The sequence below is a fragment of the Solea senegalensis genome, linkage group LG3 (genome assembly GCF_019176455.1).
Source record: "Solea senegalensis isolate Sse05_10M linkage group LG3, IFAPA_SoseM_1, whole genome shotgun sequence".
NCBI lineage: Eukaryota > Metazoa > Chordata > Actinopteri > Pleuronectiformes > Soleidae > Solea > Solea senegalensis.
In genome coordinates, this window is record NC_058023.1 from 3,264,594 (window position 1) to 3,291,294 (window position 26,701).

At 43.3% G+C, this 26,701-nt stretch overlaps 1 protein-coding gene across 1 annotated transcript; it reads left to right on the top strand.

Annotated features, from left to right (window-relative positions):
- Positions 1-4,946: 4,946 nt before the first annotated feature.
- On the top strand, positions 4,947-20,551 carry igf1 (insulin-like growth factor 1). Its single transcript, XM_044020692.1, has 5 exons — positions 4,947-5,049; positions 7,530-7,689; positions 18,100-18,353; positions 19,246-19,281; positions 20,401-20,551. The coding sequence occupies exons 1-5, from the start codon at positions 4,999-5,001 to the stop codon at positions 20,458-20,460; spliced, it is 561 nt and encodes a 186-aa protein (XP_043876627.1). The 5' UTR covers positions 4,947-4,998; the 3' UTR covers positions 20,461-20,551.
- The last annotated feature ends 6,150 nt before the right edge of the window (positions 20,552-26,701 follow it).

Genomic DNA, 26,701 nt, shown 5'->3' on the forward strand with positions numbered 1-26,701 from the left:
GAAAATGTGTGGTTTTAGCTCACGAGAACTCATGAAAAGCACGAAAATCATCATTTTTAGTTCATGAGAACACGTGAAAATACCGAACATCAGCGTTTTTAGCTTGTGAGAACTCATGGAAATCATGAAAATTCGCGTTTTTTGCTTGAGAGAACTCATGGGAATCATGAACATCAGCGTTTTTATCTCATGAGAACTCATGAAAAGCATGAAAATCATAATTTTTAGTTCATGAGAACACGTGAAAATACCCAACATCAGTGTTTTTTGCTTGTGAGAACTCATGGAAATCATGAAAATTTGCATTTTTTGCTTGAACTCATGGGAATCATGAACATCAGCGTTTTTATCTCATGAGAACTCAAAGCAAGGCCTTTACCTAAAGTACTTATTGCAAGGCTAAGATTTTTATATAATAACAATTATACACAAATCTAGTTAATGGTAGTGTATTCAATTTTCGTCCAGTAAACGTCTAAAGGATTAGAGTTTACTCTGTTGAGTGGCTAAAATCACTTTTTCTTTGTGTTCCCACTGGAAATGACAGAAAAACGACTCCATTTGAAGACATGGAGAACTCGAGAAAGCACTCGGAGGTCGCAAACTTCCACCAGGGCTGCTCATCTCCCACGTTCAGCCGCTCAACTCATGACTGACATCTAATCCGTCTCATCAAGACCCACAGACGGACGAACGAGCGCCACCAGGAAAGGTAATAACCTCGATAAGCGAGGATTTCTAACACCTCTGAGAGAAATTGGTGTGACTTTAAAAAAAAAAACAGGTCTGCGCTGATCATGATTCGCAGTGATGGACATGTTTTTACCGCAAGCACTTTTTTTTTCTCCCCCCTTTCCTGCACCAGAGGGGAGTGAAAACAAGCCCTTTCTCTGGTCAATGAGTTCATCGTGGCGGTCGTCTCCCTTTAGGCAAGGCTGTGAGGAGAGAGGGGTGGAGGAGGGGAGGGAGGGAGGCAGTGATGGTGGTGAGGGTGAGTGGGGGGGGGGATCAGACGTCCTGCAACTGAAGAGTAACAAGACTCGGTGCGAGGGAGGGAGGGAAACCTGGCACCGGGACAGTTCAGAGCACTGGGCATTAGAGACATTGAACAAGGGAAGGTCAGCAGCTCCTCATCATCTTCTTCTTCCCACAACTGCATCAGCACAAGGCCATCATCAATATCAGCAGTGCCAGACCGCAGCTTCAGTGATAACACGGAGATCTGTGATGAAGCCGCTCTTTTATGTCGAGAGGCAGCGAAAGATGAGATAATTCCAGCCCCGAGATCAGCGGCCCGACAACAAGAGAGAGGCTTATGGGGCATCAGTGAGCGGCGGCGGCGGCGGCGGCGGAGGCCACATGCCTGATCTGATACTAATAAGGTCATGTGCTGGTCTGAAAGCAGCTTTGTTCCTCGTAATCATCAGCATCGCCATCGTCATCCATCTCCATCACATCCCACCACGTTTTGTACCAGCGGTGACGCACGAGGCGGCCGCTCGGTGCACGTCTGGTCCCCGCGGTGGCGGCTGCTGTAGTTTCTGAGAAGGAGATAAGTCGGGTCACAGATTGAGGTCGCGACCCTGCTTGTGTGGCAGCCACGTCAGTCACAAGCAGAGAGAGAGAGAGAGAGCTAACAGCCGAGGCTGTAAAGGTCCAGTGTGTGACACATTTGGCAGCAAATGAATTTATTACCCAGAAATAATAAAACATTTAAAAATTGTTAACCTTAGAAAAAGGCTTTTATCTCTTCTAAAGTTCAGGTCTTGTGAAACGACTTCTTCCGTAGTTCCCTGGAGTTCGTAGCGCTCTGTTTCTTGCCGTCTGCATTCTCGCAGTTTGTCTGTATTTGAAACGTAAAGTAGCGTCGCGCTTCTTCTCGCCATCAACCAAAACAGTGTTGAACTCTCTGCAGACGTCTCCACAAAGATAAAGTGTCGCACACACACACACACACACACAAACGTAACGCGATTTCTGGCCGCTAGGAGGTGCGTGACGTCATCCGGAGACTCTCGACGCTGATTGGCCGTCGCGATTTGTCGGCAGAAGTTGTCGTGCCGCGTTAATTTTGTATGTAAACAAATTTGCAGTTCGAACGGGGCTTTGCGATATTTTAATCGTGCGAGGTTTTTTTAACTGTTTTAAACGCTTCCTGCGCCAAAGTCCGTAGAGAAAACGAACGTTTTTAGCTAACGTGGACACAGGAGCTGCTCGTCAAATGCCGCCACGTTTTCGCAAACTTCGTGTCCTTCAGGTCAATTCAAATGAAGGATTTCAAACGCGAAACCGAAACAAAACAATTGGAATCAACACTTCACGAGCGGCCGTCTTCAGCGCAAGGATGAGCAAAAAAAGACGCAAGCGTATTCTAAAAATATCGTAGCCTTAAGTGGGCGGAGTTTATATGAGGTGAGCTCTTTGTCAAGTAGTTAAAATCAGTTTCTTTTTCTTTTTTCTTTCCGGTGCTATCACCGGAGTCATCGAGTCACTGAGTCATCGGTATCAGCCTCAGACGTTTTGATGCTTATTGAATAATTTGTTGGAAAAACAAACTCCAAAATCCAAACTAATTAACACATTTTGTGGAGAGGAGGGGGAAGAGCTCCTCCTCCTCCTCCTCCTCCTCCTCCCCCTCCTCAGTCACGCAGTTCACAGCAGCATCAGATCCGATGTCACATGTGCAGGCAAACCTGCTCCTCGCTGACAGGAAACCAGAGTGACACATTTATTAGCACTGATGGTGTCCAGAGGAGCTGCGACGTATTTCACTCTTTATCTTTGACTCATATTTTCTCTGTGTTTATTACAAAAAAAAAAAATGTAGTGCCCATTGTCGCCCCGCACACACACACACACACACACACACGTGCAGCCACGTCATTTTATTTTTATTTAATTCATCTTTTTTTTCAAGGAAATTACAGTGACAGTGAGCAGAGCAGTGACTCTCTGCTTGTATTTTGACTCATAGTTTCTATGTTTTATGACATAAAAGTGCAGTTATTATTCCCACAGTCTGTTCAGCACCAAACTTACACGTCTTTCGCTCATATTTTCTGTTTTATGGTATAAAAGATCTTTTTTTCCTCTATTTCCCCCTTATGAATATGCAGCTATGTCTCCTTTTTAGGTGTTTTATTGCCAGAAATGAATGCAGAATATTCCGCATAGAGAGTTTTCATGGAGCACTGAGTTGTTTATCTTTGACTTGTATTTTCTCAGTTTTGTTGCAAAAGTGTGCATTTTTTTTTCCCCACTTACAATCACTTCTGCCACATCATTTTCATGCTATTGCTCGACATTTTAAGTCAAAAAAAAAAAGCAGAAGATTCTGCACAGAGGCACAACGTTTTCATGGAGCTTTCTCATTTTTTCCATAACAAAATTGGCATTTTTCCCCTCATAATCATTTATTTGTATATGCAGCCACATCATTTTCATACAATGAATTGTTTTATTGTAAGAAATGTCACAATTTGTGGAAAAGCAGAGGATTCATCGCGCCGTGACTCTTTGACTCATTTTTGTCCTCAGTTTTATTGCAATTCTTTTCACATTTTCACTCCTGTGCATGTGCGGCTCGGTGTTTTAAAGACCGACTTTCTTTTTGTTAAGTTTTATTGCAAGAAATGACAGTGGAAATGTGCAGAGAAGCTGAGTTTACACAGAGCTGTGACTTATTTTCGACTCATATTTTCTCAGCTTCCTAAGTACAATTTTCTCTCTTGTGCATGTGCAGCTCAGCCTTTTCTTTATTATTATATTAAAGTGTCTTTTTATTCAAATGTAATGTTTTCAGTGCAGGACAGCTGCAGACTCTGCACAGGGAGCAGAGAGTTTACATGTTTGACTCATATTTTCTCGTTTTTTTTTTTTGTTTTTTTTTTCCTCCCCTCTCACAATCACGTCTGTGCACGCGCAGCCCTGCCATTCATTTTATATTATTAATCATTCCCTCGCAATAATTCACTGTGACAATGTGCAGAAAAGCTGCAGATCCCAGCGCTGACATGGAACAGTGACTTCCTGGTTATCTTTGACTCATATTTTCTCCCTTTTATTACAGTAAAGTGCACTTTTTTCCCCCTCCCCGCTGTAATCACTTTAGTGCGCGTGCAGCCAGCGCTTTCTTCTCTTTTTCTTTTTTACATAAGTGATGTTTTTATTGCGGAGAATTACAGCGACAATGTGCAGGAAAGCGTTTACATTGGAGCAACGACTCCTTGGTTATCTTTGACTCATATTTTCTGAGAAAGTGCACTTTTTTTGCAGCTATAATCACTTGTGTGCACGTGCTGCCAGCTCTTATTTTATATTATTCTTTTTTTTTTCTTTCTTTTTTTATTGGAGGCTTTTCATGTTGACTTAGTGGAAAATGATTTATTTCACCCTTGATCAGATCAGACTTTGGATGGGTCCGGCTGCTGAGTTACGCGGTGCCAAATTACGCACGACAACCAGCAGTCATAACATAACACTTTCTCCTCCACGAGCTTTCAGCGCGTGAAATAAATGTGTTATATATGAGTGTGAGGAGCCGCTGCTGCTGCTGAACTAACCAAGTCTCAGAGAGAGATCAAAATTCAATCCCGTTCTGAGAAAAGAAAAAAAAGGAAAAAGGGGGAAAGGGGAGAGAAATGACGTGATTTGAACGTGTGCCCAAAATCCTTAATGAATAACTTAGGACGAGTAGGAGGCAAATGCTGCCCCAGCTGTTTCCTGTTGAGAATGTCTGTGTAATGTAGATAAATGTGAGGGATTTTCTCTCTAAATCCGTCTCCTGTTCGCTAAATCTCACTTCTCCCAAAAACGAGCCTGCGCAATGGAACAAAGTGGGGAATATTGAGATGTGACATTGCATCGCATCTTCTTCTTCATCCCTCTTTCCTTCCTTTTTCTCCCCTTCCATCTCCCCATCTCCATTTTTTTTTTAATGACTTCAAACAAGTTGATTTTCGCCGGGCTCTGACTTTTACACGGAGAACACGCGTGGGGATGTTGTCTAACGCTCTCTCCTCTCAGTGGCATTTATGTGATGTCTTCAAGGTAAAACTTACCTGTTTTTTTTTCCTCTCACCTTTTTGTCCTCGCTGTTGCTGCAGCAGCAGCATCATTTGCTCTGAACTCAACATAACAGGCAATATTCTTGTGGCTTATTGATATTTGTGCAGCTTTTAAATGTGAATTTATTCTGTTGTTTCTGCATGTTTTTTTTTCTTCTTTTTGCTGATGTGTGTGTTTTTGCAGCATTTGATTTGACTTTTATTTTTAAATCCTGATATGCATTCTCTGCATGAGTGACCCCTGCGCTCTGCGCTCCTTTTTCCACCAGAAAATCCCATAATTCGGCTCTGCAGCTGTCCCAGTAATTAGTGCTGGGGCTGCGTTATTATTATCGTTGTTGTTGTTATTATTATTATTGATATTATTAAAAACATTATTATTATAAAGTGTTAGATGTGAGCCACACGCACAGAGAGAGAGAGAGAGAGAGAGGCTGCTGAGGTTGGGATGCAGATGGATAATGTCCTGTGTTTATTCTCTTTATTATGTATATTTGGCGCGCGCTGTTTCCTCCGCTGCCTTTGGCGGGAGAACCGTTTTCCATCTCACATTCTGGACCCCTTCTGTTTTTTTTGCATCTTTGACTCTGCTTTTTCAATTTTGAAGTGTTTTGGGGGTTTTTTTGTTGTGCGTAAAAGCGCGCAGTCATTTTTTGGCACAGGTGGTAAATATGCAGACTTAGACTGCTCTGTTGTCTGGGATATTGATAGACATTTAATTGTGACACACACGCAGGCACATTATCATCATATGATAAAGCCAGAAACGCGTGTTTCGAGTGTGGACGCGCGCGCGCGCTCTTGCTCGGTTGCGCACAGGCAGCGTCACCGCGCCTCCTGTTCGGCTGGCACAGAGTGGAAGTTTGGATTTAATACACTTTCCTACAAAAGCCTGTAAAGTTACCATCTGTGGCAACAACCACTCAATTTCCCCTTTTTCATTTTTTCTTCTCTCTTTTCTTTTGCAACACAGAGAAAAACTCCCTGAATTCTAACTTATGTGGGCGCAAATGTGCGATATTACTAATTTTTACACGTCAGGCGCTAATGTGATAGTCAGTATCTGTGTAAAGTTCTACAACATATTGATGTTTTTGATATTTCATTGCTTTGTCAGTGTGCAAAATGTGTTGTAATTAAGCCTCCACACACTAGGTGGCAGCAGGCTTTTGTGCCCCTGCTTCTACTCCACTTGATAGACCGAGAAAATGTCAACTGTTTATGCATAAAAATGTTTTAGGCTTTCTTAAAATAGGCAATGTTTTCCTTGTAGAATCCAAATTTATCGCAATTCGTCATATCGTCGAGATAGTATTGGTATTATCGGTCCGATAATGGCCAAAACTATCGGATCGATAGTGAATGAATATCCAAAATAATCTGTGCTAACTCTAAATATGATGTCCTTTCTTCACTTAACGCAGGAGACATGCTGTTAAGACAAATGTCATGTGATAAGGAACGTCTGCCATTATTGGACCATTATTGTAGATTGTTAGTGAGTTAGTTGAAATGGCTGGTTAAAGCTCATGGTAACTCTTTAACCAATGAACTGCTGAGATGTTCAGGTCGTCCCCACACATTTCCTGCGACGTTCATTTGTGACCGAGAAAACCAAAGATGTGACGAAAGGAAAAGCACAGGATTTGTTGAAAAATTGCTCAAATTAGACTGAACACTGTGAGAGAGTTAAGACGTCTGATATCGGTCTGATATCGGACGCACAATGTGGAATCAAACCATCCTTAAATATTAGTCTCACACCAACATTCACTGCCGAATAGCATATAGTCAGATTAGACTGATCACTGAAGTAAAAGGCAATGCCGGTCTGATATTGGACACAAAAAGTGGTATCAAGCCATTTCTTAATATTCTTATTACTTCACTGTTTGTACCTTTGAGCAAGGCAGCAACGTTTGATGCCGAATAGAACAGGAAAAGTGCAATATTTTTTTTACTTTTGGAAAGTTTGGTCAGATTTGACCGATCTGTTTTCTGTAAGAAAGCTAAAAGGCTAAATATCATAGTGATATCAGTATTTACAGATACTGAAGATTGTGCTATCGGTACGGTAGATATGGTAGATTCTATTTGTATGTGCCCTTAAGCAAGGCAGCGGTGTAGAACACAAGAGTAAGTAAGATTAGACTTCAAGAGATAAAAGTTGTGATATAGGTATGGTGATTATGGAAGATTCCATTTGTGTTACCTCGGGATGATATCAGTATCTGTTGATACTCCAAGTTGTGATATCGGTCGCATACTCATATTCTCATGACTTGACTGTGTGTGCCTTTGAGCAAGGCAGCAACTTTCTATGTAGAAATGCTCATAAGCCTTAAGTGGATTTAAGAAATTGGCTTTTTAAAGTGTGATTGTTTTTTTTTCTCTCTTTAACAGTGAAAGTGTCACATGACTCTCTCTCTCTCTCTCTCTCTCTCTGTCTCTCTCTTGGCGCAGAGAGCGATGTGCTGTATCTCCTGTGGCCACACCCTCTCACTACTGCTGTGCGTCCTCACCCTGACTCCGACGGCGGCGGGGGCGGGGCCGGAGACCCTGTGCGGGGCGGAGCTGGTCGACACGCTGCAGTTTGTGTGCGGGGAGAGAGGCTTTTATTTCAGTAAGTGCACCTTTTTATTTATTCATAAAGGTCGGCCGTCTGCGTCCCAGAGCTCTCCACCTTCAGCGAGCTCATAAATAAAAAAGCAGCCGGTTTGACATCTCGCCTCGACTTTCCCTGCATTAATGTTCCTCCTCCTCCCTCCCATTCATTCCTCTTCCCCCATCTGTTCCCCCATGTTACATCTTCTTGTCCCCCCCCCTTTTTTTCTCGTTTATGGACACGAGCCCAGGTTGGGAATAAAAAAACCCTTAAATGCAGCACAGAATAATGATAAGTGACTGTATTATTGGTGGCAAATAACGTTTTTTGTCCACGGGCAGTGGGATTTAAGTGGATTTTGGCCGACTCGTCTCTCCCAGAAAGAGGCAGTGAAGTTTTATTTTTTCCACCAGAGAGAGGGAGAGAGAGAGAGAGAGAGAGGGAGAGCAACCCAAAGAAAACCCCTCGACTAAGAATTCAGGATTTAAATCTAAAACTCTTTTTTCCATGAAGCCCAGAACAGCTCGGCATATGTATACGAAGCGACGGAGGTTCGGTACGCGTGACATCGGCGGCCGCTGACCCCCAAACACCACCGACCCGACGTCCGCAACCGTCGCTCTCCCCATTTCTTTTTGCTGGAATCAATCAATTAAGGTGGAGATACAATGCTCCATTCAACAAAAAGTCATTTTTAATCCATCATCCCCTCCACCTCCCCCTGCAGTTTTGACATAACAATCCATTATTGATGGTTTGGTTCTGTCCCAAAGTTATGAAAGATTTTTCCACATGTGGCTGATGTTTGTCAGCTGCCAGTTTCAAAAAAAGAAGATATAATATTTCTCTGCAGCATCTCTCTCTCTCTCTCTCTCGTGCTGCTTTCACTTTCTCTCTTTTCCAGTAATCGATTTCGACCTGAAACTATAACTGTTTGTAGATACACTTTAAAGGGACAGAGTGTACCTTGCGTCCGCGTCCAAGTCCCGGTACAGTACATTGCATTAGCGCAATAATGGGATGATGAACTTCGGCTGATGTTGAAAGGTTCTCGGTCGTCCAGGTCACAGACGTCTGGTGGAGTGAGAGCTGCTGGCTTTGAGTTAAGCTTTGAAGACGGTTTCGCTTCTCGTCCAGGACTGAGCTTCTTCAGTTCGACTGGTGGAAACATTTAACCACTGAAGGCTGAAATCCCGAGGGCTGAGACTTCACTGACCCAGTTTCAGGTTGTTGGTTACACCTGAGTCAAGCTGAGGTGTGAAAGAGGGTCGTCCGGGAGAGAAAATCAAAGATCTGACTCAACGAAAAACCCAAGATTTATATCTTACGATAGTAAACACTTCATTTTTCCAGGTATGACAAACTCTGATCAACATCTTCTGACACTTTTTGCACCAAACGATGACTCGATCAATCGAGAAAACCATCGACAGATTCATCGATTGTGGAAATAATCGTTGGTTGTAGCTGTAAAGACCTTAGATTTATCAAAAGTGGTTTTAAGCCATCCCTTAATATTCCCGCTACCTTACTGTACACGTACCGTTGAGCAAGGAAACAGGAAGAACACAATGTTTATGCTTCAAGAAAGTTGAAAAATCTACTCCAAACTGACCAAAGCTCTGGAAGAAGAGATAAAAGGCCATAGATCATATTGATATTGGTTCAACCGAGTAACTCTCTCGACAGGTTTCCAACCTTCAAGGGGTTAAATACCTGTTTTTTTTCCACCAGTTATTCAGAAGTGAAGAAGAAGACCAGCATGCTAACGAGTCCAATCAGAAAGAACCTTTAAGTTGGAGCTCTAACACTTTTCTCCTGTGTGGAATTAAGACTTGATAAACCCAAGATTTATCATCTTTATTTCCTAATCACATGCATCTTACTTCACGAGATGATGCGCGCTCTCTTGCACTGGGACAGACTCGAGTCAGACCCAAACATTGGGGACTCCGGACCTCACTTGGACTGGAGCCCTGAGGATTCGGGACTCAGACCCAGGACTTGGCTGCGCGTGTCCTTTTTGTCCATGCACAGCGTTTGATTTAACTCTTCTCTTATACTATTAATGACGTAGGTAAAACGTCTGCGGACCGTAACAGGACTTTTTGCCGAGTCATCCAGTGTCTTGCGCTCCGTCTGGCAGCAGGGTAATGATGCACCTTGCTGCTGCTCCCTTCCACCCCTCTGCCAAATTCCTCCACCCCTGCGTGCAGCTTTTCCAGGACCGGTCCACATCACTCCCTGCGTCAAGCCATTCGTGCGGCATTTGCCAGAGAGCTGTTGGAGAGCCACCAAGCTGCTGTGAAGCTGCGAGTCTTGTTCGTCCAGATGCTGCTGGCAGCGCCCACATGCTGTGAAGTGGTCATGACAGCCTGCGCCGGTGCCAGTTTTCTGCCATTTAAGACTCTTTGGTCTTCGGATTCTCTTGCTACAGCACTTCTCTTGTACCAAATGGCCATGTTCTCTCCATTTAGGCGGTGGAAGATTATGGGTTACATGATCAAGTATTACATTCTCGTGAATTGGATTTTTCTTGGAATCCCAACGCATCTATAATCACTTATTATACGCTGGCTGTTATTTTAGCACTAGGTGGTGTCGGCGTGCTGAGTTTCTATACAATGAAGGGATGGAGTCTTCAAGACTTTGCAGATTCTCTTTCAAAATAAAAGTGTGCTGCTTGAGCAGGGGTGTTTCTAAAGACGCTGGGGTCTAGACATGTGAAGGGGGGGGGGCCCTACAACCCACCTCCAGATTCCACATGCAGGGGGAAAACTTGCAGAAACAGTGGATGAACAGTGGAAATGGTTTTTGTTCTTGCTTGGAGCTCATTATTACACGCTTCCCCCTTCCCTGTCCATCTGTGGTGGCCTGGACTTTTGCGCCACCTACTGATTATCTCAGTGAACTAATTCCTAATTTTTGCTTGAGAGCAGTGGATGGAAACACACTTAAATATGCATTTTCAATCTTTTATTTTGGACAACTAGCACCGCCACGGGGCCTTTTTAGGGGGTCACAAAAGTGTTGTTGATGTCGACTAATCAGCAAGTCTTGGCAATTCAAATCCTGGTCCTTCAGCAATGTTTTATATCTCAGTGGAGATGTCAACGTTGTTGAAATGTTTAAGGTTGTCACCATCTGTGAGGCTTTCCAGAAATTGGACGACGCGAGAACGTGTTGCCTCTTGATAGTGTCTTGATAGAGTTTCGTTTTATATGTTCCTCATGGGCTCGAGAAGTACACCACTACCGTCTACATTCGTCCTCTGAGAAGGTATTGAGTGGAGGCCAATGTAGCTCGTTGGTCCTGATGCGAGAAAACGCTGCTTAAACAGAAACAGACCCGCTTGTGGTAGGGTGAATGTATTTGTCTTTCCTGCAGTGCCCCCAAAACTGAGCAGTCACTGAACTGCACAGCGTCCATCTATCAATGCCACATTTTCCTGTGTTGAAAAAAAAAAGGAGGTGCATTTCACGAGCACTCCATCGTTTCTCTGAAGAGACGATGAGGTTTGAACAGCAGGGTGCTGTACCTTGGAAAATATTCTCTCCCCCCCCCTCCCTCGCTCGCTCCTGCTCGCTCATATTTTCACTGTCATTACTTTTTCTTCTCCCCGTCAGCAGCCACATCTACCAGGGGCTGTTTGCATGAAATATCTGGAGAATCCATTTGGATTGTGTCGTGTATAGGCGTGCTCCTTTCCCTGAACTCCTCTCCTCTCATCTGGTCATGTTGAATTTGGCAGCCGTCTAATTGATAATGTGTCCAGAGACGGTGTTGCAACAGCGTTGGGCTTTCCATGCAGAGAGAGCGCTTCTGCCAATCCACCTTACGCATGCCACCAGTAAAGTAGCACACTTGTATTTAAAGACTACACATTTCCTACCCTGACAGAAATGCTAAATACCATTTGAAGGAAAATTCTTTCTTTTTTTTTAAGCAGTGAAACAAACTGCAGTCTCAGAGACAGAAAAAAAAGAAAAGAAATCCACAACCGTAGTCAGTTTTTCCAATTATTAGCCTGACCTAGAAATCCTCTGGTGTCTTTGTAATGCTTTAGCAGGCAGGACCATGGGGCGATTTGACTGGGATGCTCATTCCATGAATCAGATCTGTTATGGGAGGTTTTTTTGGCCAAAGTGTAAGTGCTAAGTAGCTGCGTGTCTTAAAGTCACTTTTAGTTCACTGGGAAACATTCTGAGTTATTCTAAAGTGAGCATGAAATATATAATCACACTGTTGATTTCTGAAAAATGATTGATGCCCAAACTCTCATGGATTAAAACAGGGTGGAATAACCCATTAGTTTTGGCCAAGACTGAAGTGTGAGAACATCTAGTTCTTACAAAGAAAAGGGGGGGGGGCAGACCGGTATGAACCATGAACCTTCTGGGCTATTGTTTTTTAGGGGTTTTGGCTTTTGTCTATAACACGGTGTGTTGATGATAAGGTCAGGGTAGGAATGTAGCTTTTAACCCTTAATGAGTCTCTCTCCTCAATGTTACCCCCTGTCAATTTCATTCAAAGCTACCACAGTTATAGAGAGAGGTAGAATGTGTCACCACACACGCTCAAACACACACATAGCTACGTCTTGTCCTTTCAGCAGCAGGGGATTATGTGGATTACAGGATGATCACGACCCTCTTCCACCACCACCACCTCCTCCTCCTCCCTTTACACTGGGCCTGAACACATAGCAGACGGCAGTGGGATCTGAAGAAAGACCCCCTGTGTCCTCACCCATCACTGCAAAATGGTGTCGTTTTCCCTCCCCATCAAGACCTTGACTAAAAATCCCCGACCCCTCTGCGAATTAGTGCCCACCGAAAACAAAGAGGTGTCTCATGAGTGGGACCGCCACTCAGCCGTCCTGAAGTTGAGACCCAAGGCATCTGAGGACACGCGGGGACGGGAAAACACCACTTTACCTTTTGAAAGTCCTCGTCAGTTCAATCCAATTGCATAATGTCAAACGTCTTCAAGAGGAAAAGTGAGGACGTATCTAGTTGCATTAAAGCAGAGATCACCTAGATTTATAGTTGGGATCCTGGAACTTTTCTGTCTTGCGTATTTAATTGGAGCTGTAAAGAATGTTATGAACCACTTGCTCACACTTTATTGCCATCATTTCCACCAAAACAGATGTTAAAATCAAGTCTGTCTTGCACATGCTTGACAACAAAACAAGTCCAACTCAGCCTTAACACATTAACAAAGTGGTATTGTCCGATTAACCACTAAGGAACCTTCAGCGTTTCCTACAGCAGCCAAAATGATGGATCCATACATGCTTAATAATGTGATCAACAGTGTGCCTTACTTTTCTTTTGCAGATGAGAACCATTAAGAGTATGAACAGCCATAACACACAAACAAATCAAAAATGACCCCTTTTTTGTGATTGAATTCAGAGATTTGTAAAACAAAGTGCCTTGCCAAACATATATCCCTAACAAATACACATTTTAATCTATATTGACATGAACCATGCTTTTTATTCTAGGTGGACTACGTTTGGATACGATTTTAATGTCGCAACACATTAATGTAAGGAACACTTCACTCATGCCATAAACTCTTTGTGGTACTGGTGATAAAGTGGTAGGTTCCAGTGTTTTAGCAGTTCTTGTATTCCCTGCCGAGCAGTAAACTGGCTGACACTTTGCAGGAAGAGTAGCTCCCCGGCTCCAAGAATCCACTGGTTTTTATTGACCATGACCAAGCTGTAAAACTCAGATGCTATCTGTACGTCTCTGGAATGGGGGAATGTAGCCATCTCTCTCCAGTGCCATTCCTCAGAGGTGTCATGGGTTCTCAGGAAACGGACCCAAGAGCAGGACTCAGGAGACAAATTTAAAAGTAAAGAGTCTTTGCGTAGAAAAGAAGCAAAGAAAAAAAAAAACTTGGCAGGCAAACAAAATACAAAGGTTCAGTCGAGGCAATATCCCCCCCAAAGAACCTCTCGCAGGGTCCAAAACATGATCAGAATGAAAAAATGCAAGCAAAGAACAAAGCGCTGGAAAGCTAAAGCACATGGCACAAAGACAATCTGGCAAAGAGCAAGTGGAAATGGACAAATATGAGCTCATGGCTGAACAGGTTAGTGGGGACAAACAGCAGGTCAGGTGAGTCCACCGTGACATGTGACAGGATATTTCCAACATATAAACCACAAACTAAAACTTGGCACCTTGACAGAACTCCCTCCCCTTATGGGACATCTTTGGGTGCCACGTTCTGGGACTTTAGACATAATGGTAGGTCCCAAATGGAAAGTCGACAAATTTGCTGACTGAATGTGTGTCAGGGTGCTGTGGAGCATCTCCAGCATCTAATCGATCTCTGTTCTTGATAGAGTGGGGGATTGATTATATCGGTAGCAATGAAGGTGGAGGAGTGTTGGGACCAAGGAGGTGTCACACCACAGGACCTTTCATCTCCATGGTCTTCTCTTGTTTAGCTGATGATAACCTCCATCTAATAAGCTGTGCAGTGGAAGACGGAGGTGAAAAGGCGGTCATCAGAACCACTGGTCCTAATCGTTAAGTTCAAGAAGGTTCTTGGGTGCTTTGTGTTGACGAGCCAACTGAGAAACATGAGAAAGGGTTGCAGTCACACCTTGATTCAAAGAAGACAAACATTGTTCCAGAAGGGGTTGTTTGAGGATGAATGGTCAGGAGGGCATTTTAGGAAGACAGTGTCCTCTGGAGTACTAGTCAGCCCTTCCTGTCATTGGGAATTGTTGGTGGCAGAAATTCTTCACTTGATATTAGCGTCATTCTTTTAGAATTTGCATGGGGTATGGAGTTTTGGGGGATGCTTGAAAGGAAGATTTCTTGACTTGAACTCTGGTGACTGTAGAAAAGAGTACAGGTGCATGACAACTGGGGCGTCATGCTTTCTTGGTAATTCTCAAGCAGCTAGAACAACCTTGTTCTTGGTAAAAGACAGGGTACATTTTATTTTCTGTGGTGTTTGTCCTGAATTCAATGAGGCAGTCGTCCACCTTCCGTTCTCTCGGTTATGTCTTCAGCTAACTCTTCAATGTTAATCCGCTGACTGATTAACATCGCATATAAATCCTCTTAAAGAACACTCCTCTCTGAGTTGATAAACTTCACAGCTTCAGCCACTGGAGAGATAGTTCTGAAAATAGCCTGCTCATTTTTTTTTGCGGCCGCTCTCGGCGCTGATTCACAGTGCGAGAACGAGAGTTAAGGAAAAAAGAAAGCACGCCAGAACATATCAAAATGTCCACAAAATATGTTCAGACTACTTGTACGCCACGTGGTTGCGTTCAAATAGACAACAACACGCTCTGCAGTCCAGAATGGGACGGCTTCCCAGGTCCCATAAAAGACTTCAGCGAAGCAGCTGTGCACTAAACCAGGTCGTCCCTAATCGTTAATGTAAATCATATATGTCAGATAAAGAATCAAACTCACCTTTTTGTCACCCCAACTAAGTATGCAAAGGTTTTCTGGGCTCATCGCTGCCCCTTGAGGCCAGAGAACAGAAAACGGTTGGGGACTGGGCACTGACTAGACTCCTACAACCACACAGAGCAAGAAAGAACCTGTTCCAGATTTAGAATTTTTATTCATTTACAGAACATTCACTAATTGTTGCTTTTGTATTTGATGCAAAATGCAACAGGAGAGCTTTACAGAATTTCAATGAGCTACAACCTCTTCTAGAATTTTCCCTGTGTGCTTCCTGTGCTAGAATATGAAATGAACTCGTACCTGTAATGATGGCAGAAATCATTGTCATATAATCCTCGGGTCATCAGCCCAACGACAATCAGAGCAAAGGACCCTTTGTTTGTGAGGGATTCGAGCACTTACCCGTGGAAGTGAAGCATTTAAAACCTTTTCCAAAGCTTTCAGGCCTGATTATTATCGTCATTATTATCATTATTATTATTTATTTTAGTTTTTTTTTTCCCCCCCAACCAGCCCAAGCTGATTATCCTACATTTTTCTCTACTTTCCAGATGTTTCTGCAGCAGCGTTGCAGGCTATTTTCAGGAGGTTGATATGCGAGGCTTTATTGCTAGGTATTGGAAAACGGACCGGGCTGAAACTCACCTAAAATTTCCCAAAATCAGGTGTAAACATGAATAACTGAAACAAACAGCTGGTTGTGTTTTTTTGTTTGTGAAATGGTAGCACTTGACCATAAAAGACAACACCTGTCAGTAAATATCTAGATATTTCTTCTAACACATTTTTATTGGGATCTCCATACATTGGGTGTCTCTGGTCCTTGAATAATGCAGGTGCACCGTGTATTTTTAGCCTCTCTATTGTCCCCTCCTCTCCCATTGTCTCATTCGCAGCTCCCGTGGGATCACCCCTGCGTTGCGTCGGGGGTCTGCAGACGAGGATGCTTCTGTTTCTGAATGAAAGCCGCTCTCTGTCCAAAACAGCATTGTCAGGACAAGGCAGGCAGGGAGCAGAAGTTAATGCACTTTGTCAGCATTGGCAGGCGTCTGAGCCAAGAGCTATTAACTCTGAGAGGGGAAGGCATTTCCTCCTTGTAAATGCCATTTTAAATTATTATTATTTCATTTGGTTACAGGGAAAAGCCCATCAGGGCTCGTTACACAAGGTGAGCTTTCCTTGAAGCAACCAAAAGAGTTTTAGAGGGGGGGGGTCAGGGAGTTGCAACAGAAAGTGAATGTTGTCGTCATGGTAATTTTACGTGGTCCAGTGCCTATTTTAACAACCCCCCCCCCACCAGAAACTTTATTAGGTACGATGCAGCTCTGCTTCAAGGTTCATTCTGTTACTTGTTATTTCAGTGAATTATCTTTTATGAACAAGTCTGGTCATTCTTTTCTGACCTCTGGCATCAGAAATCCATTTTTGCCCAGATAACTGCCGTTTACTGGATATTTTTGGACGTTCTCTGTGCGCGGAAATCTCAGACCAACAACCACGCGTCTTTCAAAATCCCCTAAATCACCTTCTTCTTCATTCTGATGCTCCGTTTGCGCGTCTCGACCACGTCTACAGGCCTAAATGCACCGAGTTGCTGCCATTCAATTGGCTGATTTGTGTCAACAAGCAGTTGAACAGGTGTCCCTTATAAAGGGGCCAGTGCGTGTCGATTACAACAATGAAATTTCCATTGCTCCCCTGCTTTGCATTCACATTTACATTATGTGTATTCCTTGGCATTGAATGTGCATCCCACCTCCATCCTCAACATCTTTGCTTTTCTCAGTCAGCCTTCAGGGAGCTCTGGCTTCTGCCCAAATGAGAATGTGAATGAACAGTGGGGCACAGCCAGTGGAGGTGTGGCCTCAATGACTGCCTCGCTGTTTTCGCAGGTTGATCAGGCTCGTGGGTGGGTGGGGGTGCGACTTGTGGTTTGGCTTTGCTGGACCAACCTGTATAAATGAGACCTGGGCCAAAATGGTGCAGCCTGACATTCTCAGTGTTTGGGTGACTGTGACGGCCTCTTTTAAAGGGGAAACAGCTGCCAGAAAGGGTCCACAGTGTGCAACGTGATACACTATAAATTGTACACGAAGAAATCGATGTCATTAGGCTGTTCATATATCAGTGGAACCAGACCCATGTCCTTGCCATTATCACTGCTTTATTACAAGTATTTTTGGCCTCTAGCCACAAGGACCTGAATTGACTTTTTGCTAGCACAATAATATGCATGTTCTGTCCTTAGGGTTCATATACAGTTTACAGTGTTGTAAGCTGTTTCTTAATTTGCAGCAAATTAAACCGAGAAGTAAACAAAACATTGTTAGCTAGCAAAAAGTTAGCAAACCTGTTTTGGCACCTGAAAAAAAACCCCAATAAATGTCACACCTAGAAAACAGCATAAAATGTACTTCAATTTAAACTTCCACAAATGTCCCAAGTTGGTGTACATAACAGAAAATGTTTAGCTTCTAACTGGACATGCTAGCCATGTAGACATGCTAACATGGTAAACCCATAATTCTCAACTGCACATTTAATTTTTTATGTTTTTTTAAAAAAAAAAGGCAGTTTGTCAACTTGTGGTTAATTAAAATAAGTTTTGAATTTTGCTCAGGTTATCAAAGTTTGACTTTCTAAAATGTCCTACATCAGGCAGGACAGGAAGCTAGCCTACACTTAATCTAATTGGTTAAAAACAGACATGCTAACGAACATGGCATTATGAATGTAACCAGTCACTTATGCTAGCTAGGTGTGGTAACATGCTTGAGCGCAAATAGTCCTGCAAATGGCACATTAATCCATTCCTTCCACTTTTGGTCTGGTATTTCTGTAGGGAAAACAGAGAATACCCTTCAATATCAATATTCATCCGGTCAGCTAACTGTCTAGTTAAAGGAGATTAAACATAACAAAAACAAAATGTCTTCCATCCCCTAACCCACGTCTTGCTGTTCTACTCCAACAGGTAAACCAGGCTATGGCTACAACACACGGCGGCCAAGTGGCATTGTGGACGAGTGCTGCTTCCAAAGCTGTGAGCTGCGGCGCCTGGAGATGTACTGTGCGCCTGCCAAGACAAGCAAGGCGGCGCGCTCTGTGCGCGCTCAGCGCCACACGGACATGCCGAGGGCACCGAAGGTCAGCACCGCAGGGCACAAGGCGGACAAGGGCACAGAGCGTAGGACAGCACAGCCACAGGACAAGTCAAAAAACAAGAAGGTGAGCCCAGCACCAAACGGACACTCTTTGCATAAATGTGAAGAAAATGAATGGAATAGGACTGATTTAGCTTGTGTTAGAGTATTTTACATGTGATGAGTCAAATTTAAAGATTGATACCACCCCGCATGTCTGGACGTAGTCTTCCAGTTTGAAAAGTAAACCCCAGAAAGTAGCACAGACGTAGCAGTTAGCCACCGGGGGCAACGTTGCTGTTTACAAATTGAACCCAATTGATTTGAATTCTATTAGCTTCTACTTTTCACTTGGTTTATAATGTCAATAAACTTTTTCTCGAGGAGATAATGGTCCCAATTGCTAATTCCAAGTGCTTTACTTCGACGAGGCGCCTAATGGTATCACATGGTAGCAATGGAAATGCTAACAGCTCAACTTGCTGTGGTGTTTTTCACTAATTATTTGGACTGTGGCAGCTCTCCATCATCAAATCAATCGGTCTGACTGCCCAAGAGTTTGCTTGACAGGCTTCAAACTTGGCAGGTGACTTACTATGGACACCAGAGTGTCCATTTCTGACTTTGGACTTGTTTGAATAAGAAATGCAAGCGATACACCACTAAATGTGCCACTTCTGCCCACTACCATACAAAAAAACACTAAAGTAACAACGCCAACTTTGGGATTGAGAGTATGTCTTGTTAGCGAACATTTTGACAGACCAGTGCCAACTATTTCCAGTCTTTGGGCTAAGACGGGCTTACGGCTGATGGCTGCATAAAATATTCAGTGTACAGACGCAAGAGTGGTATCGCTATCTCATTTAGAGCACTTTTCAGATTGTCCAAGTTTTTCTTTAAGTGGTCAGAAGATCAAAGTTTTACCAACACTTCCCTGTTGAGCCAACTTAAGATGTCTTGTTTTCCTTCCACAGAGACCTTTACCTGGACAAAGTCACCCATCCTTTAAGGTATGCTTCCAAAACACAATGTCCATCACATCATATTGACATTTTATCACCGCCTCACCTGTAGTAACGTCATTGATCTCAACGTACTTCCAAAATTCCATGGCCAAATAAAGATGCCGTGAACTTTAAATGCATCCCCCCCAGTTTGGAATCTGCAAGAGTGTGATCCTTTTAAGATTTGACTGTGCACTTTTTTTTTTTCCCGTCTCTCAAAAAAGAAACCATTAGCAAGAGAGGGAACTAAGTGGTTTTTGTGGTAGACCCAGTGGCACTCCCAGGCAGCACTGTACATTATGTTCTGAAATTCTGGCGTCTCACCATAGCAGACTGACGCATTCAGGCTCTTGAGGTGAAGCATGCACACTGTCATGCTTGCTGTATCACTGTGTGCAGTGGTCTGCACGTCATTCATCTAATTGATCTCATTTGTGGCTTGTGGCGTGCTGCTGTATTAATCTTATTGTTCGGTTAGTTGAACAAAAATGTGAATTCTCACGTCTCACTCTTCCGAACGTTGAACAGCCCGTTCTTCTTCTTCTAATAATAATTTCGGGCAGGCTGCGTACAGAGAGGAGCAATGCTGCCCTCCGCTGTTCAAAGGTCTGAATTGCAGGTCAAAGTTCTTCATGAACTTCTTCTGAACAACGTCTTCGAAGTTCTTCAGCACAGTTCAAAGCTCCCCGTCGTAGTTCAAAGTCCTTCTAATACGTTCTGGCAGGCTGTAGAAGAAGGCCGCTGTTAGCAACGTAGAATTATACAATCCACAAAAGTTGTTCTTGTTTAGTTCGATTGTCAAAGGTCATGGCCTATGATTTTGGAACTCATCAACTCTTCTCCGCATACGCCTGCCGACCAAGTGTGAAAACGTTGCTGGCTCCATTTTAGTAGTCAGGACTAACAGAAATGGAGACCTTTGAATTCCCTACTGTTCATTTGCTTCCTGGTTGGTTCTTACCAATCGCAAGAATAAAGTCCTTGATTTCTTGTTAGTAGTACTTTCTGGAACCAACCGTCACGCGTATGCCCTAGAGTACACGAATGTTCATTTGTGGTAGTTTGGATAGAGATGACTTCTGATACAAAGCTTCAAACTGAGTATGTGTTTCTTTCCCGTTGCAGGATGTGCATCAGAAGAACTCAAGTCGAGGCAACACGGGGGGCAGGAATTACAGAATGTAGGGACGGCGTGGATGGACAAACGCCCAGTGACTTGGGAAGAGAGAAGGGAGTGGCCTTACCTGGTACCCCTGTGGAATGGTTCACTGTAAAACAAAACAAAGAAGATGCTAGCAATGGTCCGAAAGGCTCTTAAAAAATGATAAAAACCCGAGGGCTGAGTGCTGTTTAAGGGTTTGATGAGGGATCTTGTGATTATTATATACACTGCACCATTCCATATAGGGAGGAATTCTTTGTTAATGCAATGTAACAGACTAGTTTAGCTGCTGAGACACGAACAAGAGCTTATCATACCTCTGTGTGTGAGCTGCAGCATCCCTTAGCTCCAGGAAAGGTGGGAAACGGATTTGGGCTTCAGCCATTCAGAGAGCGGCAAGTCCACTATGTTTAAAGAATGAGTGGTCCATCCCAACCCTCAAACTTTCCAGAGGTAAATCCGTTTACTCTGAGAGAGTGGGTTTATTCACTCCTCTGGTAAGACTGGATATTTTGTCACCGGTCACATTCAAGTTTCTTCCCCAGATCTGATTATCTTACCCTCAAAGTTTGTTTCATGTGCCGTGCATTGCCAAGCATATTTTAAAGGAGTAAACAAGGTTTGCTTTAAAAGGGCAAAAAGCAGGCGGCTCCTGATGTGACTCTAAATGTTGTTGTAGATATTTTACCTTGAGGCCAAGTCAAATCCCTACATCTCTGTGACAGGAGGCAGGGTTATTATGTCGAAATGGAGTCACTAGTAGATTTAAGTCCAATCCAAACCCTTCCTAAGCCTCAGGAAGTGTTGGGAACCCGAGGACTAAGTCCACAATCCAAATACTTCTATAAAAACAAATCAAGTACTATTAGAGGGGATTTTGAGGAAGGTGGGATTTACTGAAAGTACTGGAAGTATATGATTTCACAAAATTGAGAGACAAATTAACCAGAAGCATATTGACTTTAAGGTTTTTGGTCAGCCGGTGTATGGTGCTTGTTTGGATGTCAGAAATGGGGTTACTCGGAGGATTCAAAGTGCATTTGGCATTTGTGAGTGGACAAGCTGGCGATCCTTTCCACGTGTCACCACCCCGGGCCAAATCTCAATTTTGTCAACAGTCCATCTTCAAACGATCAACAATTCAGTCCGAGTTCAAGGTTTAAGCACAAGTCATTAACATTTTGATGGTGAATGAACGCGCTTTAAAAAAAAAAAAGACACCGGCATCAACTAGAGTCAGATATCTTCCTCGCAAAAAATAGGCCATAATACTACTCAATCAAATGGAGAAGGTTAATGATTGATTCATCTTGGCCTGTGATGCTTTGGTAGTTGGGATTCTTGCTGCTTCAGTTGCTGCCGTGATGGATGGAAGTGTGCAGCAAAACTCCAAACTATCCAAACCTTTACATTTGAAAGATTTGGTAAATAGTCCCTCTGGAGATGTAAGATATGGCACAACATACACACACACTAATACACACACATATAAAGCACCCAGTTTGAATTAGAGTTGTATAACGGTGAGCAAAGGTCCAGCACACACACACACACACACACACACATCCAATGCCAGTTCTGAGAAGTCCATGCACGAGGGCAGACAGTCACGGCTGTTTGTTCCAGCCTCCGTATGAATTTACGATCTTTTTTTTTTTTGTTTTCTATTCGCACAATCCGCGCACGTCATCTCTGGCTCCGCCTCCTCTGCCTGTGTATAATCAAACAGTACTCCCATTTATGTTAACCTAACCTTTGCATCGCTATCATTCATTGTACATGATGGTTTCATATAAAATCCACTGACGGTTTCATATTATATCCACTGTATAATGGTGCTATTTTGTAGTTTGTTACTTGCGAGAGACGGCTAAGAGACGGATGGCAGGGCTTTTACCGGAGGTCTTCCCTTTTGCACAGCCTTGTGGCCACCATTTTAATCGTGTTTTTATTTGTAAGCTGTTTCAACAAGGTAGTAGTGTACGCGAGTAAATGTATCTGTGTGAAATCTGTGAATGCATGAAGAATTAAAAATAAGAAATTACATTGTTGTGGTCCCAAGTAGGCAAAAAAAAAAAAGCTATTTTTTCTACTGTTTCTAAATTATTTTCTCAATATAGATCCCTTATGCCAAATAACTTGACAAACGTACTGTGAACTGTTGATTCTTCCAGTTGTAATGAAAGATTGTCAAAGGTCATGACCATTAAATGGTACTGACTGTTAAAATCAATTCAAGCCAAACTGCGTAACCTTTGCTGAACAGTGGCTACTCGTGATGAGGTCATCACTGTTACCCTTTGGATTTGCCAAGATTGTTATTAGTCATCATCGTGTCCTGTAACACAGCTAAATTTAAGGTAGACAGGCAGAGAAGAGCTAAACCAGTACTCAAAATTCCCCGTGTAAATGACATAAGTTGGACACCACTCTCACCTGTTCAATAAATATCGTGGCGCACTCCAGAGAGCTTGAAAGTCGGACATTTCTGACCTACTACGTAATAGTTTTGGTATTTAATTAGAATAATGGGTAATAAATTAACAATGATTCTGCTAATCTTTGTCACGAGATCTTACCATTTTGAGGTCAGACATAATCCGACACTTCTGAGTTGTCCGAAATGCGGCATACGGCTACAGCCAGTAGCCACTTAACATAGCTTAGCTCAGCTTGAGCACAGGATCTAGCAAAGGGAGGAATCAGCTAGCTTGAGTGTGCCCTGAAATAAACAAAGACCCCGCCGACCAGCCTGTCATTTCTCAAACTTAGCGTCAATATGGGCTAGTTGCAGTTAGCGGTTTGCTACCATTTCCAGTCTTTATGCTAAACTTAGCCACCACTGGCTTCAGAGTGTAGCTTTAGCCTACATGTAGTTCAAAGAGCATTGTCAGTGTACAGTTTGAATCTAAAATCTCGCAATAAACCTCCCAGAATTTCCGCTTTAAGTTTACTAGCATCAGCTAACGTTAGATTGCACTATAGCTACTACAGATGAAATACGTCTGTAGCAATAAAAAATAAAAGTCTGGATATTGTATTGAGCTTAGGTGCATTTTATCGCTTTAAATTTAACATACAATTTAACAACTTGATACAAACTTACAATAGCTTTACAAGTTTAGCCAGGAATTTAATTTATTTTGTCCTAAAGGGTTTTTTTGTTTTTTTTTCCACAACTGTCTGAATTAAAATTGTCTTGGGCTTTTTCTTGCATGTATGGTTTGATGTCTATAAATTCTTTTTAATCCATTGAACCTGGCGACTGAAACGAGGAAAGAAGTCGGTCGGAAGACGTCGTTGGTCATCCTTGATCTTCACATAATATACAGTGCAAACCAAAGACTTTCTGATGACGTTTCAATCACGGACTAACCCTGCAACCCAATCATTAATTAGCAATCATTGCCCGTCTTGTGCGAGCTACACTGCAGCTGCAATACGCCCCTCCCTCCCTCCACACACTGTCATCTGGTACCTGATATACAGCTTTGTGTCATTTGTGTCAGAAGAAGCAACAGCAACCAAGTCCAAATCATCTAACGTCACTCGCGTGAAGCAATTAATAAAGCCTGAAATGGTGATTTCCTGACGCTCACTGTCCAAGAAACTGTTTGATCACGGCGCTGTTATTTATGGTGCTTGATTGCCTTCTGTAGAAAAGAAATACTGACAGATTGTTCACCATTCCTGCTGAATAAACCACTTGTCAACTTCACAGACACTGGCTGGAGAGTTCTTTCATACAGCATGTTCATTTGTTCAGAAAACCTCAGGGGACCGCTCACGAGTCAACAATCGGGGACGTGGAGACATAAACATCAGACAATTACAGAGCGGTTTCTCTTAAGCGTGTACAAATCTTTTAAGGCATTTCGGCTGTACGTGAAGCCATAAGTCACGCTGAAGCTTTGTGCACGCCGCAGGATGAAATTGAGTGTGCTGGGTGTGCTGGATGACAAAGTAATACTTCCTAAGAGGCGATGAGCTTTGCCAAGGCAAACACAGAGGGGCGTGGTGCTCCCTCAGGCTGGAGCTGCACGTTCAGCTCTTTGGAGGATGTTCGCAGTGACAGTGCCGAGCTCTCACTCACTGTCAGAACAGGAAAAAAAATACAAATAAAAACTGATGTCGACGACAAAATAGGAATGATAAAATGGCCATCTGGCTAATTCTAAGCAGATGCTACAGAAATAAAAAATGTGGAGCAGCACAGAGGTTTAGTTGGCAAATTCCCGGTCATTCTGGACATCCTGGATGTTATTTCATCCCCCTTGATACTAATACAGAATCAATTATCTCAACATACTGGTTCAATTGCCGGCTGCAAGCTTGCAGAAATTTTGTAGTGCAAATAAATCAGAGAGAAATTCAGTGCAGAAAGGCCCGGGATGTGGAGGTTAACCAAGCCATTAACAAACCATCAAAGACATCATCAAAGTGAACACGGGCGTATTTGTATTTAATACAAAACACAAACATCCTTAGCATTCTCCGTGAGTCAGCGGAATCTACTATAGAGCTCTGGAGGTCACGCAGTCCCACAATGCAACACTCTGGCAGCATATACAAAAGTGAAGATGGTGGATAGACGTTGCACCGGGATACTAAAAAAGTTGCGGACAAGCCAACGGGAGAACAGTTTACTGGACCGCCAAAGAATACCAAGGACGGCAGAGGTGGATCACTGCCATAAAACACTAAGCAAGTAGAATGAGGGGAAGTGTATCAACGATTTGAAGATGTTATCATGCTGAGGGTCAGGAATAACGTTTCCATACTCGTGAAAAGCACCCTGGGGTAAAGGACCGGGCATATTCTGTCTGTCAGGTTCTGTGATGTAAGAAAGAATTGAATTTTATTAATCCCCTTAGGGAAAGTATTCCTCTGCATTCGACCCATCCTAGAATTAGGAGCAGTGGGCTGCCACACTGAGTAGCGCCCGGGGAGCATTGGGGGTTGGGTACCTTGCTCAGGGGGTACCCCAGCTCTTTTTGGCCGGCGACCCTCCGGTTACAAGTCAAGTTCCCTGTCCTCTTGGCCACGGGCTGCCCTTGCTGGATCCTTCATGGATGGTCCGCGACGCAGACTTACATAAGCACCCAATCAGTTTGCGATCACGTGCATTGTACGAACTGACTGCACATGCTCCATTATCCAGCCCAGTTGGTGGCGCACTCTTGTTTCAGGTCAAAGAAGCCAAAAACATGGATGCCCTGAAAGAGCTTATGCAAGAGCGTCTGCCGGTACCCAAACTCTCGCTCGAAGAATACAAGAACTTGCCGCTATTAGATTACACGAATGAATCTGTGGTTTTATTTACATGCACGAGGAAATGCTTAGCGACTGTCTGCGGACACGGAACATGGAAAATGCGTCGGGGCACTTTGATGTCCCACGTTTGGGAGCGCGCAGTGACTCCAGAAGCGCAACATAAAAGCCTGTTTGAATAACCTCAAAAACCAGGTTGGTTCTGGAAAGAACACACTCCTTTCCCCCATTGATCTGTGTGCACTCGAGATCCAGTGCATCTAAGGACACAGATTCTGGACCGGGCCCTGAAACACAATCTCTCCACACTCTTCAACTCCTCATCTTAAGCACACAATTGTCTTTTGAATGACCTTGTGGTCTGTTTTACTACACTCACCAATTTTACTACTTATTCTACTGGTTGTTTTACAGGAAAAGTGGTTGCAAGGCTTCATCAGTCTTCAACCATTCATGTTTTTTTCCAACAGGACACACAGGACTTTTAACTTTTGCTCCTGGCTGTCGTCAGTTCGGCGCTCGTCTTCTCTAATCCCACACTGTTGTCAGATGCCGTGGCCGGGGTCCAGCCTTGGATTGTGATGAGATGATTGTGACAAATTTACAAGGAGCCTCGAGTCACATTTTATTGGGACCGTGAGCCAAGGCCAGATGTAAATGGAAAGAGACACAAGAGTCTAGCAAGTGCACTGTCCTGCGAGTCTTGTGCTTCGACAGGAAAATTAGCCATTAGATCAAAGTCTGTGTGTGAGAAAAAAAAAAAAGTGTTGAAACCGACCGAGGAGATTCTCCCTCTTTCTCAATTTCAGTCGACAGTGGAAATTCACTGAGGCTTGATTATAGCAGGAGAGTGTTGGCTCAGCTGTGTGCTTTAAGAACCCATGATGTCAGAGCCTTATTTTCCTTGGAGAGACTCTCATCAGCTGCATTGTTCCAGGAAACCATGGTCTGTTCTCTGGGCAACAAAAAATCCTGCCCAAAATGCACCCCCAC

Excerpts from the sequence above, each read along its gene's own strand:
- igf1 (XM_044020692.1), top strand. The coding sequence starts at position 4,999 with ATGTTGTCTAACGCTCTCTCCTCTCAGTGGCATTTATGTGATGTCTTC. Across the intron at positions 7,690-18,099 it reads GGAGAGAGGCTTTTATTTCA|GTAAACCAGGCTATGGCTAC; the intron begins GTAAGTGCACCT and ends CTACTCCAACAG. Across the intron at positions 19,282-20,400 it reads AAAGTCACCCATCCTTTAAG|GATGTGCATCAGAAGAACTC; the intron begins GTATGCTTCCAA and ends TTCCCGTTGCAG.